The 15,226-nt window shown below is 38.3% G+C and overlaps 2 protein-coding genes across 2 annotated transcripts; both read left to right on the forward strand.

Annotated features, from left to right (window-relative positions):
- Window positions 1-8,616: 8,616 nt before the first annotated feature.
- Window positions 8,617-10,343, forward strand: zgc:56095 (Ferritin, lower subunit-like). Its single transcript, XM_020712217.3, has 5 exons — window positions 8,617-8,755; window positions 9,187-9,290; window positions 9,391-9,537; window positions 9,646-9,771; window positions 9,855-10,343. Exons 2-5 carry the CDS (start codon window positions 9,189-9,191, stop codon window positions 10,002-10,004), a joined length of 525 nt encoding a protein of 174 aa, XP_020567876.2. The 5' UTR covers window positions 8,617-8,755; window positions 9,187-9,188; the 3' UTR covers window positions 10,005-10,343.
- A 565-nt stretch (window positions 10,344-10,908) lies between these two features.
- Window positions 10,909-14,886, forward strand: LOC101156534 (synaptotagmin-1-like). Its single transcript, XM_023949100.2, has 9 exons — window positions 10,909-11,117; window positions 11,985-12,191; window positions 12,703-12,878; window positions 12,965-13,066; window positions 13,153-13,320; window positions 13,431-13,598; window positions 13,703-13,817; window positions 13,921-14,054; window positions 14,141-14,886. The coding sequence occupies exons 2-9, from the start codon at window positions 11,990-11,992 to the stop codon at window positions 14,348-14,350; spliced, it is 1,275 nt and encodes a 424-aa protein (XP_023804868.1). The 5' UTR covers window positions 10,909-11,117; window positions 11,985-11,989; the 3' UTR covers window positions 14,351-14,886.
- The last annotated feature ends 340 nt before the right edge of the window (window positions 14,887-15,226 follow it).

Below are 15,226 nucleotides of genomic sequence, written 5' to 3' on the forward strand. Positions count from 1 at the left end.
TATAGTATTATAGATTTATACATTTCTGACTCAGTGACTGAACTTTTCTTGCAGGTATCCAATGGATTCAGACTTAGGGAAAAAGTGGGCCTTGGCTGTCAAAAGAGTTAACCCAGATGGATCACTGTGGTTAACAACTAGTAATACAGTCTGGCTATGTTCAGAACATTTGTGGAAACAGATTTTGATAAGAGGCCAGACTGTTTTTTTTTTAGGGTAAATCTGTTGTTCATTTTTGGACTTCTTTTGAATATTATTATAATTATTATTATTATTATAATAATAATAATAATAATTATTATTATTATTATTATTATTTTTATTATTATTATCATTATCATTATCATTATCATTATTATTATTATTATTATTATTAATAATAATAATGATAATGATAATATCATTATTATTTATTGACTTATTATTTATGTATTGTTATTTATTGTTTGTATTGACTTACTATTGATTTTTTTATTATTATTATTATTATTATTATTATTATTATTATTATTATTATTGACTTATTGTTGGGTTTTTCTAAATAATTTAAATTACGTGTCAAAGAGGTCGAAAACTTCTTAATGTTTAGAAATTAATTTTAAAAATTCTTTCTAATAATTTTTTTATATGTAAGAAGTCCTGCAACAATGCATTTTCATTCAAGTTTGAGCTTTTAAGGCTGACTGTTTCTCTTCTTTAACAACAACAAATGATGTATATTTATATATATATTATATACATAAAATATAATATATTTATATATATGTATAAATATATTTAAATCTAAAAATATATACAGTTTATAAAAGCTACTTAGACAGCACTAAAATCAATAGAAGTCAATGTCATGTGGGCGTCGTAGACCTCACCAAGATGGCGTCGCGCTCCGCCACCGTCGACCAGGCTTCTAAAGCGGGCGTGTCTCCTCTAGTGATATAACTCATTGGTTTTTCCCCTCCGCCATCTTTGTTTTAATGTGTATTCTTCATCGTCCGCCCGCAACAGCTAATCTCGCAACCAGCGCCCCCTATCGACCCTCCGAAGAATTGTTTTTCCAAAGGATGATTAATATACAGTTTTACAGGGTCTTTAAACGTAAATAAAAGGTTGACACTTGATGAAGACGTCTCGAGAATCAGGATTTGTTTGACTTATTTCCCTATAAATCTGGTAACTGATCATTTATTTTATTGGATCAATTTAAAAGATTTAATTTTTACAATTTATTCATTCTTGTTATTTATAATTGTCACATACTATTTATACTAATATTAATACTTTTCTAAAAGTGGGGGGTAACCGAAGCGCTCGGAGAAAACCCACGCAGACGAGGTCCTGTCAGCCAACTATGTTAACCAACACACCAACATGCTGCCCCTGTTTTTAAGGCTCAGTCTAGAGAAACTTTTAGGGAGGAAGATTTTCTTCTTGGTTTTGGTGGTACAGACCTGGCAGTCAGTGGCCGAATTGTTGAAGGATTTTTGAATTGTTAAATCCGTCACCTTTGTTTCTTATTTTGGGGAGTGGGGGTGGGAGTTGCACCAGGTACTTTAAGATGGCATTCCTGATGCTTGAAAGAAAATCTTCTAAGATTTCTTTATCTTTTAAATTGCTGCCTCGATTTGAGCGCTTGAGGTTTGATGGTGTTCTTTGTCTTTGACAGACTTTTAGGCAGACAACAACAGATGTCAATTTTAAAATCCATCATTGACGAATGACATGTTTTTTGGGATAATGGGAGAAACCGAAGCCCTCGGAGAAAACCCATACATGGCAGGCCTAAATTTGAAATCTGTTTTCATCCAAACAAATGTCAGAATCAGAATCAGAATTACTTTATTGATCCCACACGTGGGAAATTTGTTTGTTACATAGCAACTGACAGCAGAGGGGGAAAAAAGGACTAAGAATAATATAAAAAGCAAGAACAAAGAAAATGTAGCATAAATGCAAACAAAAAGGTGGTCTCATTTAAAAGCTATTTACAGAACAGTGCAGGTAAAAAGACGTGCAAAAGAAATGTGCAAAATAGAAAAAAAAAAATAAAAAGATAAATAATAAAAAAAATGCGCAAAGGTTATCTGTTGCATTGTGAATTGTTGTACGGGGTTAATGTATTGGGTATGAAGGATGAAGGATTATGAAGGAAATCTGTCTTCAATTCAAAATGTATTGACCTTCAAGAGGAATTTTGAATCTGGAGTAGCTCATCATCCAAGGTTCTTTGCTACTTGTTATCAATTATTTCAGCCAATTTAAAAAATCCTGCACATTAAAAGGTCTGTCAAGAGAAAAAGTCATCCATTCTTCTTGTTTTTGGAGGCATTTCTGTATGGCAGTGCGGATGTTGTTTAGAAAGATTCGATTTCCTTGTAATGTTAAGGTTACTCCATCAAGTCTATACATTTCCTCATAATCAAGTGACAAATCCTGATGCTCAACCACAACATTGAACAGGTCCGTATACCACTTCATAATGTCATTGACTAATGTCCAGCTTTTATCCATCTGATAAGGATAATCTAATCTCCTGCTTTTCCTTGGAATGATGAGGGACAAAACTATTCTCATTTGAGGGTACATTTGTCTCAGAAGCCTCAGGTCTTGTGACATTTGATTTGCGATCTGTTGTGGAGGCATTCGTCCCAGTTCTTTTCCTCCAGCGTGGATAACCAAAACTTCAGGGGGACCTTCTTCTTTGGAGATTGTGTGATGAAGGTTATCCACAACTTCCCTCCAGCCCATGTCTCTCATTCCAATCCACTTAACATTGGCGTCAAGATTAAAGTTTTGTCCAAAAAGATGTTTAGCTGCAGGCTGTGCCTGTGAAATATAACTTGAGCCAACGATCCAGACATCAGGTCGTCCTGTGACTTTGTGTGTTTCCATTGGTGAGGTGTCCGCTGGTATGCTGTGGTCATGCTGCCTGTGTCTGTCATTTTCACAGATGATTTTTTTCTTTTTGGTTGCAGGCAAATGTGTGTCAATTCTGCTCTGTGAGAGTTCCTCTGAAATTACTTTTCTTTTCAGGTTAGGCTTTGGGCCAGGCTGGATTAGGCCAGATGTAGAAGGGACACAAAGACATGACTGAGGCTGGTGACTTTGGCCTCTTGAAAATGTCTGGTGGAGAGTTTGCTCAATTGTATCACGGATGGAGCTTACAAACACTTCAAATCCTTTTGAGGTGAAATGTATTCCACCTGGTTTGAAAAGCTGACTTTCACTTTCAAATGGTATCAGTTTTGGATGCTCCATCACAGCACCATTGAATAATCCGGCGCTGTATAGAATATTTTTGTTGACCGTCATCCTGTCGTCTTCTTGTTTACTAGGATCAAATGTTCCCCATGCTAACCTTGGAGTTATGCAGGAATAGGCTATTTTCATTTTGGGAAAAGCTTGATGGAGGTGTGTCAAGTCCTTGAGCATTTTATTGACAAGATCTAACCCATTTGTGTTTCCAAGGTCGTTGCTGCCAACGTGGAGAACCAAAATGTCTGGGGAACTGCTTTGTTGGGACAACTCACTATAAAAAAGCTTAAGAACATCCCTCCAGCGCATGTTTACTTTTCCGATCCAACGAATTTTTGCATTGACACCAAGGTTTTCTCCAAAGCATCGTTTAGCTGTATTTTCTGCCCCAGTGATATAGTAACCCGACCCAATGATCCAGACCGTGGGCACTTCTCTGTCCTTTGACAGCCTCTGTCTTTGGGTGCTGTCTAATGAGGACTTTAGGCCTGATTGGTGTGGGACGTCTTTGTCTTGTGTCTTTGTTGATGAAGAAAAATGTTGCCTGTTAACAGCAACAAATGGATGTTGCAGCACCTGATTGAGATTGATCCTTTTTGCAGGATCCAATGATAGCATTTGCTTTATCAGGTCAACAAAATGTTCCACATCAGTCTGTTCTGTCTTGGAACAGATTCCTGACTTCTGATGGAGTTTTCCGAAGTCCTCCGGTGAAAAAAATTTGACATCTTTCGGAATATTTTTTCTTAATTCTCTGGGTGTCTTCAAAAGCCACTGGTTTGTCCCCCTTTTGGAGTAAAACTCTTTCGTTTTGGATCCAGCATTTAGGACATGGTCTGGAAAGTGACCATGAGTCTGCGTTATGTTCCAGATCATCTCATAATCCCAATAGGCCGTGTAGAATGGAAATCCCAGAAACATCTCGGCTGCAATACAGGCAAGGGACCAAACGTGGGATTTTTCAGTGGTCAGTGAACCCACAAGTGCCTCTGGGGCCATGTACCACCTCAAGTGTCTGCATGAATCCAGACAAAGGTCCCCAATCCTACTAAAATGTGTGGAAATGATCTGTTGTTCCTGGTTCCTTTCAACAAACAGCCTAATCCTGTCAGGTGTCAGAATTCCATGAGCGATTTTGGGATTCTTAAAATCTGTTGCCACCTGACGCAGAAGTGACTTGATGTCTCTCAGGTGAAAAGAAGAGACTTGCTTTTTATGTAAAATTTCCCAAAGGGAAACTTCTTGACTGGCTTGAATTTGATGCATTTTTCTTAGAATAGGATTAAATGTGGAAATCCTGAGTTGGTAAACTCAGTTGATACTGTGTTTCTTTTCCGTAAAACGTGGTTTCACAAGTGAAGCTTTTCAACACGAAAGATCAAGTGATGCAATTCACTTTGCAGGATTTTGTCTTAGGTCCTATTATTGAAAACTGGACCGATGACACGTTTCGACATGTTTTGACATGATTATGACGCACTGGCATCGTATGACATCAGCAATCATACGATGCACTGGCATTGTATGATTCTTGATGACATCAGCAATCATCATTTTGTTGATTACATTACCAACTAGCTTTTTGATGATATCAGCAATAGAATGGTTTTTGATGACATCAGCAATATTTTATGATGATGAAATCTGCAGTTACATTTTTGTTGATGACATCAGCAATATTTTATTATGATAACATTTGAAATTCAAAATGTACTTAAACTTTATGTATAAAAATAAGCGCTCTACATACTTCACACAACTCAAAGCACTTTACCATTTTGAAGAAAAATAAAACAAAAAAACAATATTACAATAAACACACAACCCACCCTTCATCTTTCCCACTCCCCTCAATTTAAACATAGGACCCATGACCCCACACACAAGGAATACTGATAAAAGTAACTTCTAAATGAAATTTAAGGCTTGGCTCTGCTGTGAGGAAACAGTATTTGGGAATCTCTTCATACCAGGAGCCAGCTCGGCCGTAGGAACATCGCCACAGTCCCCACCCAAACCGGGACAGCAAAAGGGTCCACTTCACAGCCGTGAGGCTGCAGTGTTAAACTCCAGCTGCCCCAGTAAGGGCAACGTCCACGGCAACAACAACCGACCAAGCCGGCAGGATCTGGCAGAAAAGATCCCCACAAGAAACACTGGGGCTAAAATCATGATAAGATGCTAAAATTAAATACATAGTATGAAAAGAAAAACATAAAATTGAGAATAAGATTAAATGCATATAATAAAATTAAATACATCAAGTATCATATACTAAAACTAATCGAATCAATAAGCAGATAAGATAAACGAAAAGCTAAATTAAATAGGTGGGTCTTGAGTGTTTAACCTTTAAAGATAATCTTAAAAGAAATTCTTAGATGAGCTAACTTCTCAAATCTGAGTTGATCGAGTCACTAATAAAAATGGAAATAACAGTCCAAATCTTGGACTGGATTTTGTTGACCTCTTCTTTCAAATGTCTTATGTATTTACTTGACCACGAGACGGCACTGTCAGGACCAGCGTAATGATCTTTCTTTCCCAACTGCCCCTCGCTTATCCATCAGGATAAGCGAGGGGCTATGCTAGCTCCCACAGTAAGTTTGAGGCTAAGGAAGTTGATAACCTCAGTTTTCGGTTCCAGAAATGGAGATATGTTTTAGGGCAGGGGTCGGGAACCTATGGCTCGCGAGCCATTTATGGCTCTTTTGATGGTCACATGTGGCTCGCAGACAAATCTTTAATTATACTTTTTTTTTCATTAGACCAGTCCTTCTCGGGCGCGATGCGATGCCAGAGGCGTGGAGTAGTATCGGGAGAAAAATCAGCGCCAGCATTATCAGTTTACTATTATCTATTATTTCACAGAGTTTGTACCAACTGGAAACATGTGAATGGCCGTGCCTAAAACTGCGCGCTTTCTCTCTGAGAAAGAGCGCGCAGTTGCGGGGACGAGATGTGTGAGGAAGAAAGCAGAGGGTGGGGGGGTTGTGGGGACAGCAGGTGAATCGCTCAGGGATTGTAAAAACGTAAAACCCGCTGCCCGTCACACACTGCAGCATGTGAGTGTATGTTTGGCTACAGGTCTGCATGTGAGTAATCTGTCTCACATCTACAGAACATTCAGACCTATGATCACGTTTAAAGTCTCAACGCCTGCATGAAGCAGAAACTCACCACGTATCAACCAGACTAGACCATCAGCAAAACCACCACGAGAAATACTCATCATTTATCAGCAACACTATAACAATGTTATTCAAAAGAATCTACAGACTTATTGTACTTTAAAAATGTTGAAATTACATCAAATGCACACATTCACTTGTATATTTAGTTTTAAACATATTGTCGCGGACTGAGTTTAACTTAGCTGTTGGGCCGCGTTAAAAGTTCTGGGGCCTGTTTCAGAAAGCAGGTTCAACCAACTCTGAGGTTAAACTTGAACTCTGAGTTCGTCAATCGAGAGATTAACAACTCTGAGTTTTCTGTTTCAGAGAAGCTGATCGGAGTTAGGTCAATCAATTCTGAGTGGACTGATTCGGAGGTAAGCGTCCGCACCGCGACCATAAGAAGCCATTATCAATGGAGCGCAGATATTACGAGTCACCATGGCAACCGTGAAAAAAAGAGGTCTGCGTATTTTTCGCCAGCTGAACTTGACGTGCTGCTGCAGAGTTACAGTGAATATGAGCACATATTCCGGAAGAAAAGCAACACCGCTGCATCTGCAAAACAGAGACAGTTAGCGTGGGAAAACATAGCTGCTCAAGTTAATGCGCAAGTTTGCATTTAAATCATTGTTATAAAATATTGGCTGTAATAACTTTTTAAATAGCGTAAGGTGTGAAATAAAAATCGCGATATTTAGGTGTACTTTTGAAGTGTTATTCCTGGTGGCGGTCAATGAGTTATATCACTAGAGGAGACACGCCCGCTTTAGAAGCTTGGCCGACGGTGGCGGAGCGCGACGCCATCTTGGTGAGGTCGACGACGCCCACATGACATTGATTTCTATTGATTTTAGTGGTGTCCAAGTAGTTTTTATAAACTATATATTTTTAGATTTAAATATATTTATACATATATATAAATATATTACATTTTATGTATATATATATATATATATATATATATATATATATATATATATGTATGTATACATCATTTGTTGTTGTTAAAGAAGAGAAACAGTCAGCCTTAAAAGCTCAAACTTGAATGAAAATGCATTGTTGCAGGACTTCTTACAAATAAAAAATTATTAGAAAGAATTTTTAAAATTAATTTCTAAACATTTAGAAGTTTTAGACCTCTTTGACATGTAATTTAAATTATTTAGAAAAACCCAACAATAGGTCAATAATAATAATAATAATAATAATAATAAATCAATAGTAAGTCAATACAAACAATAAATAACAATAAATAAATAATAATAAAAATAATGATATTATTATTATAGTTATTAATAATAATAATAATAATAATAATAATAATAATAATAATAATAATAATAATAATAATAATAATAATAATAATAATAATAATAATATTCAAAAGAAGTCCAAAAGTGAACAACAGATTTACCCTAAAAAAAAACAGTCTGGCCTCTCATCAAAATCTGTTTCCACAAATGTTTTGAACAGCCAGACTGTGTTGCTAGTTGGTACCACAGTGATCCATCTGGGTTAACTCTTTTAATAGCCAAGGCCCACTTTTTCCCTAAGTCTGAATCCATTGGATACCTGCAAGAAAAGTTCAGTCACTGAGTCAGAAATGTATAAATCTATAATACTATAATAGCCTAGTATGCTATATACAGGTTTAGCAAAATAAAATGTACATCATGCAGCATGTTTATAATAGCCCTGCAGCATCATGCATGTCAACATGTGTTCTATTAATGAAGCCCCTGCAGCCTTAAAAGAAAAAAAATAAAATACTTACCTGTGAAATGTTACACCTACCTCCTTCATGGACTCATGTATCTGATTTTGGCAGTTGAAACCCGCACAATGAACTGGCATTTTGCAAAAAATGTGTTCACATGCATTCACTGCAGTAGTAACTTGACCTCACCAAGATGGCGGTGCTCTCCTCCCATGAGGAACCACGTGATGTCTCCTCTAGTGATATAACTCATTGGTCGCGGTGCGGACGCTTACCTCCGAATCAGTCCACTCAGAATTGATTGACCTAACTCCGATCAGCTTCTCTGAAGCAGAAAACTCAGAGTTGTTAATCTCTCGATTGACGAACTCAGAGTTCAAGTTTAACCTCAGAGTTGGTTGAACCTCCTTTCTGAAGTGAAACAGGCCCCCGGGAAGTCAAAATAAAAGCTTTTCTGTGCTCTTCTCACAGTTTGATTACCTCAGAAAAACAGCAGGGGGCAACAGTGAGCAGCTGTGGCGTCTGCTCCACCTCAGCTTATAAAGGGAAGAAGACAGCTGCAGGGCGTTTGTGTTTCTCCTCTCTCGTCGTGTAAACAACAAAGCTGAAGGTAAGTACATTTCTTTAAAAAAATCTGCTAACTCTATTTAATTTTTTATTTATTTTTTCCCTTTGTGTTTAGCCATTTGAGAAGTGCTGTTCATTCTTTGCTTTTTATTTTTTTTTACTTTCGTTTGACTAATTGCTTCTTACATATTCGACTAATTTTTTGCTAGTTCAGCTAACTTATCAGTCTGAGTCCAAGCTTGCCCCACAAGCGGACCTCTTAAAGCTTTTTATTTTAGTTTATTTTTATGGTGTGTCCCCTCCAAGTAAATTGTTGTCCAGCTACTAGTTCATCACCAGAGATGAAGTTCATTCCATTAGCTAACTAAGTGAGTTAGTTGGCTGAAGACGTGTATCGTCTTTTTGCCAAAGCTTACATTTTTCAATGATGTCCCTCTTAAAAAAATAATGCCGATTATGTTTACTTTATTTCAGAAATGCAGTCTGCAGTTAGACACAACTTCCATGCGGAGACCGAAGGTGACATAAACAAGCTGATCAACCTGAAGCTCAATGCTTCCTACACCTTTCTTTCCCTGGTATGACCTTTGTTCTTTTCTTCAACTGCTTTTAGTCATTAAAACTGTTGCTATGGTGCTCTGGTTTCTGCTTCATCCCTTAATGTTCTTTGTTTTGTAGGGGATGTATTTTGACAGGGATGATGTTGCTCTGCCTAAATTCTCCAGTTTTTTCCTGGAGCGCTCCGAGAAGGAAAGGGATCAAGCTGAAAAACTTCTGGAATACCAGAACTTGAGAGGAGGCCGGATTTTGCTTCAAAATATTGCAGTATGGAATTTTTTTCTTAAAGGCCTGACCTTTTTTCTTGTTTACATTTGTTTTGGGGGGGGTTTGCCCTGAAAGTCTAAGGATTTTTTTTCTCTCTCTCTCTTCTAGAAGCCAAGCAAAGATGACTGGAGAAGTGGTCTGGATGCTTTAACTTACTCCTTGGATTACCAGAAGACTCTGAACAAATGGATCACTGATGTGCACCATAGAGCGGACGCTCACCACGATGCACATGTAAGTGACACCGATTTGGTTTCCCAAAGCTGTTGCATCATTCTCATGTGCATCCAAGTAACCCGTTTTTCTGCCTCCTGCAGTTCTGCGATTTTCTTGAGGAGCATTTCCTCATCGACAGCCACGACACCATCAAGAAGCTGGGAGATTACATTGGAAGCCTCGGCCGCCTCGTTGCATCGGAGACGAACGCCTCTCTGGGCGAATACCTGTTTGATAAACACACTCTGTAAATGTCGCTGCAGTACGTGGATGCAAGCTTCCCGCTTTCCAAAATTCCTCAGATTAGGTCAATGGAGCATATTCTGGTGAAACTGGAAAGTGTTTTTCACAAAATACCTTAATGTACCAAAAACACAGGAAAATAAACTTTGTACCTCGAATTGTCTGAATATGACATCCGTTAAGATTTCCGTTAAAATTTGTTGGCTGTAAAATTAAAGTTGCAGGTTAACATTTTTGCGCAAAGAGCCATTTATAGACTGTGCATTTCAGTGTCCTTGTCAGTTTTTGTTTTTTTTTGTGTGTCAGAATTTGCAAAGATGGACAGAAATAAAATGGACTTAAGCTGTTGCAGTGATCTTATTTTGTCTGACGATTTTAATCAAATGAATGCAAAAAAAAAATAAGTTTCCAACTTTGGAGAAGTTCCACATTTTGATACGATCAAAACTGAAATTATTATTTTTTATTTTAGGGATTGCTATCTTTTTACAATCTACAATTGATGCTAATTGCGCCCAGTTGGAATAATGTCTAACTGGGTGTCTTGCAGCTGCCTGAAATGGAGCAGTGAGAACCTGACGCCTCTCTGATAAAGGCTTTAAAATGGAAGACTAGTCACTTTAACTTGTTACTAGATTGAGCGTTGGCACAGTTGCTGTATGTTGAGGGGATTAGTGAAGAGCTGGATGCAATACATGATCCGCCAAGTAAACAACCCCCCCACCCCACCCCACTCCTATTAATGCAATAGACATTTCTCCCAAATAAGGAACTAAATTCTGATTTCAATTTCAGATGTAATGACAAACCTTCAGGTTTTCCCTTAGTTTTTTCTAGTGTTGGGGTCTTTGTTGGTTTGACGGAGCAACAGATGTGTTTTCAGCCTTCTAATATCAGGAGGAGGGGTAGAGGGGGGGATTAAACGACGACACCGCTTTAGTGATTTGACAGTGCTTTGATGGAAAAGGTTTCAGGGAGTCCGTCAGTCATGGGCAGCACAACAATTGCAGGCTGGTAGATGTGCAAATCTTCTAACGAGCAAAGGTAGAAGTTGCAAAGAATACAATTACATCTAGTAGCTGTTTTTCCACAAAGTAGGAGGCAAAGGGAAACATCAGCAGGTAAGAAAAATTGAGATTTCAAATGTATTTGTATTAAAATGGAACTATAATTTTGTTGCAGGAATACAATTCAAAGATTTTCTGTGTGATTTTAGAAGAATGCACTTAGACATTTTATATGACTGCTTATGGTTTTGTTTCCATTCAGAACAAAATTAGTTAATTTTATATTTGTTTTTCCTTTACGGTTATGGTTAGGAATTTTTTTGAAAAAGCTTTTTTTTTTTTTAAGAAAGCCTATTTTTTTTTGTATAAAGCTGTTGAATCTGTTTTACCTCATCATTTGAAGTAAAACTCTGACTTGTGTGCAATCTAAAATGCAACAAAAATCTACCTTTATCCAGTGCATCTCATTTTAATTGAAATTTTTGTTCTTGTCGTAGTTACATTGATAAACCCATTCAGAACCATGTTAAATATTATCTTTCTAGTTTTGCTCTTTAAATACCAAAGCAGACATGCTGACAGAGAACTTTGCAAAGGGAGGGAAAACAGTAACAGTGGGAGACGACCCTCTATTTACTAAAGCTTGGAGAATCTGTAACTTTGGATTAATGTTGCGGTGGCAGAGTTTAATCCAGTCTCTAGCACAGACTATGACGATGGAAAAATGGGGATGAACGTGGGAGTGAACGCTTGGGTTATGCGATGGAGGAGATGACAGAGTGTATGAGAGTAACAGAAGGATTAGGGTCAGCCATGTTGAGCATCTGGCTTAGAGATGTTCCGTGCTCCTGGACTTTACTGCAACACATGAACACAGGGATTACACAGCACACATGTGAAAATGTGTGGAGACTGGCCCAAGAGGCCAGCTGACAGCGTGACCCAACAGAAATGACTGAAGCGATTCTGCTGTTGTGACAGCTGACATGAGGCTGCTCAGAGACGGGGTCCGGGTCCGGCGGGCCGCCGAGCCAGCAGAACCAGAATCAGAGGAAGCAACTGAGCCCACTCACCATGAGCCCACTCATCCTGAGCATCATCACAAACACCCTCATACAGAGCATCACCCAGGACACGACTACACCCACATGAAGGAGAAGTTCATGAACGAGCTGGGTCATCTACCAAGTAAGCCCACAACTCAAGAATTCAAACACTGAGTATCTACTTTCATTTTGGGTTCAGTGAACATGATCACTTTTGACAAGTTCAAACCAAATATTTATCCAAAAAAAAAAACATTTATTCCCATATGAAAGTGCATTTTAACAGTCTGTAGATGTGCTCTTCTGTGTTTTTAAGCTTTGGTCGCTACATGACGGTGCCAAAAGTTGACAAATTACTGTTTATGGCGCTCAGAGTGAAGCGGTTAATGTTGAACTCTTGTCACTGTCTGCCACAGCTAGAAGCATGTTATTATCTGATTGGGAAGAAGGGTGTTGCTGACCAAACACATGCTCAGCCAACTGCCCTGAGATAAGGAGGACCTTCTCCTTCACATGAATCCTTTTTTTTTTCCATCACAGCCACAGTTCTCTGGCATATCTTCTAATATCAAAATAAATGATTCATGTGTGTTCTTCCAGCACGCGTTCTGTATGAAGAGTTGTGACATGCTTGTAATAAAACTGTTTTGCAGTTCCTATGTGGGCAGTGGCAGCTATTGTTGTGTTGGTCCTGGTTTTGGTGGCCTGCTGCCTCTTCTGTGCTTTCAAGAAATGCTTTGGGAAAAAGAAAAAGCCAAAGAAAGTACGGGAGAGGAAGACAGGCCGCCGCAGGAAGACGAAGGAAGGGGAGGGAGAACCTGGAGAAAAGGTGAGCTGGAAAACGACTTATGCATCATTCAATGTGTATTAACTGTTTAATATCAAATGTGTGTGGATTTTATTTTTGTCTTGTAGGAAGGAGAGGTGAAGAAGGAAGGGGGTGAAGAGGAGGAAAAAGAACAAGAGAAGCTTGGTAAACTGGAGTTCTCCCTTGACTACAACTTCACAGATTCTCAGGTAGGTCCTGGAGGAAACAGCACTGATTCAATCAAGCAGAAATGCAGCTGGATCGTGCAGAATCTGATCACCTCTTTCCTCCTCAGCTCATTGTGGGCATCCTTCAGGCCCAGGACCTCGCTGCTATGGACATGGGAGGAACTTCAGACCCATACGTCAAAGTGTTTCTGTTACCCGACAAAAAGAAGAAGTACGAGACCAAGGTTCAACGCAAAAACCTGTGCCCCGTTTTTAACGAGACTTTCATTTTTAAGGTACCTCGTTCTGTCCACGATGCGTGAACTTTTGCTTGACATCTCTTCATCTCCAGCCTTTAGTATCCTGACCCCATCCATGAAAGTCATTCTGTGCTTTCTGTTTTTAGATTCCATATGCAGAGCTGGGTGGAAAGACTTTGGTAATGCAGGTTTTCGACTTTGACCGTTTCTCCAAACACGACATGATCGGTGACATCAAGATTCCCATGAACAGTGTAGATTTGGGTCAGCCTCTGCAACAATGGAGAGATTTGGAGAGCGTGGAAAAGGAGGAGGTACAGTCATCAAAAACGAACGTTTCCTTGGAAGTTAAAAAATTAGACAAACTTTGCTTAAAAAAATATAAAATAAACCATCATAACAGTGTTTTTTTTTTTAGGAAAAACTAGGTGATGTTTGCATCTCTCTGCGCTATGTACCCACTGCTGGAAAACTGACTGTAAACATCATGGAAGCAAAGAATCTTAAGAAAATGGATGTTGGCGGTTTATCAGGTCACTACACATCTTGTTTTGTAAAAAGAAAATTCTTTAGGTATATGAGGAATTGAAATGGTCACCCTAAAAAAACATGTTTCGTCCTCTTTTCCTACACAAGACCCATATGTGAAGATAGTTTTGCAACAAAATGGAAAACGTATAAAGAAGAAGAAGACGACAGTCAAGAAAAACACCCTCAACCCCTACTTTAACGAGAGTTTCAGCTTCGACGTCCCATTTGAGCAAATACAGGTAGGCTTTGGAATAATGATCCCTTTTGAAGGGTTAACAGCCAGTGTGGTGTCAGTGATGATTGCATGTTGTCTTTCTTCTCTCAGAAAGTCCAGGTTGTCATTACAGTGTATGATTATGACAAGCTTGGGAGCAATGACCCCATCGGAAAGACCTTCATGGGTTACGGAGCTACAGGAGTTGGCCTGCGCCATTGGTCAGACATGCTGGCTAATCCCAGGCGTCCAGTGGCCCAATGGCACACGCTCATGCCCGAGGAAGAGGTTGAGGCAGCTCTGAAAGCAAAACCCCGTTAACGCCTCTTTATGACACATCGCTGAGGCGGACGTTTTACTTGTTGTGTGTCAATGTTTTTCCCTTCAAGTGTAATGGGAGATAGGAAAAGAAATTAAGTTCTGTTGTTTATATTTATTTTTTGTTTTTTTCTAATCAAGAGGATTAAGTTGTTGTCCCATCCTTTGACATTATTTTTACCGAGATTGAACTAAAAAGAGAACCACTGAAATGAAGGTTTAATCCATCCCATTACCTTTTAATGCTTTTTAATAGTTCATAGGTGTGCGTATGAGTGTTTGTTTGCATGTTCATATAAAATAATCTCATTCCTCTCCTTCACCCAACATGACTTCATCATTTGTAAAACATGCAACACCACTATATTTAAAGGTATGGATGGGTCTGGAATCTTTGTTTGCTAAAATATCTGATCTTTTTTTTTGTTTTAAAGTAATGCTGGTTTTATTTAGTTTTTGTTTTCTTTTTGTTTTTTAGGTTCACTTTGTTGTTGTGCAAAAAGAGTTCTGTAAAGTCTAATAAACATTTGAAAACCTCACATAGGTTATTTGATGTTTGCAATTAGGGGTGTAACAATTCATTTTATCAACAATTCAAGCCCTATTTGATAGCTGTTCATTTGGAACAATCCGATTCAGTGACCTAAATTCCATTTAGAAATTCTTTCGCCAAAATCTCAACCAGTGTGACTCAGAGATAAATACCTAGTACTGAACTGTGCAGGTGAACTTTTCCAGATTCCTTGTATTTGTTGCAAGATAATCAAGTATAAATTAAATATGTGTACAAACAAACAAGTAAACAAGAATTAAATTCAAATCCGTGCACATTTTAGTTTTATGAAGTTCACTGTAAAAGCTGAACATTATTGGAACATT

This window comes from Oryzias latipes, chromosome 19, assembly GCF_053564925.1.
Source record: "Oryzias latipes strain Hd-rR chromosome 19, Olatipes_Hd-rR_3.1".
NCBI lineage: Eukaryota > Metazoa > Chordata > Actinopteri > Beloniformes > Adrianichthyidae > Oryzias > Oryzias latipes.

What these genes read in the sequence shown, in the direction of transcription:
- zgc:56095 (XM_020712217.3), top strand. Translation starts at nt 9,189, where the DNA reads ATGCAGTCTGCAGTTAGACACAACTTCCATGCGGAGACCGAAGGTGAC. An exon ending in TTTTGCTTCAAAATATTGCA is followed by an intron (nt 9,538 to 9,645) that starts GTATGGAATTTT and finishes TCTCTCTTCTAG; the next exon opens with AAGCCAAGCAAAGATGACTG. An exon ending in ACGCTCACCACGATGCACAT is followed by an intron (nt 9,772 to 9,854) that starts GTAAGTGACACC and finishes TGCCTCCTGCAG; the next exon opens with TTCTGCGATTTTCTTGAGGA.
- LOC101156534 (XM_023949100.2), top strand. Translation starts at nt 11,990, where the DNA reads ATGAGGCTGCTCAGAGACGGGGTCCGGGTCCGGCGGGCCGCCGAGCCA. An exon ending in ACAACTTCACAGATTCTCAG is followed by an intron (nt 13,067 to 13,152) that starts GTAGGTCCTGGA and finishes TTTCCTCCTCAG; the next exon opens with CTCATTGTGGGCATCCTTCA. An exon ending in AGAGCGTGGAAAAGGAGGAG is followed by an intron (nt 13,599 to 13,702) that starts GTACAGTCATCA and finishes TTTTTTTTTTAG; the next exon opens with GAAAAACTAGGTGATGTTTG.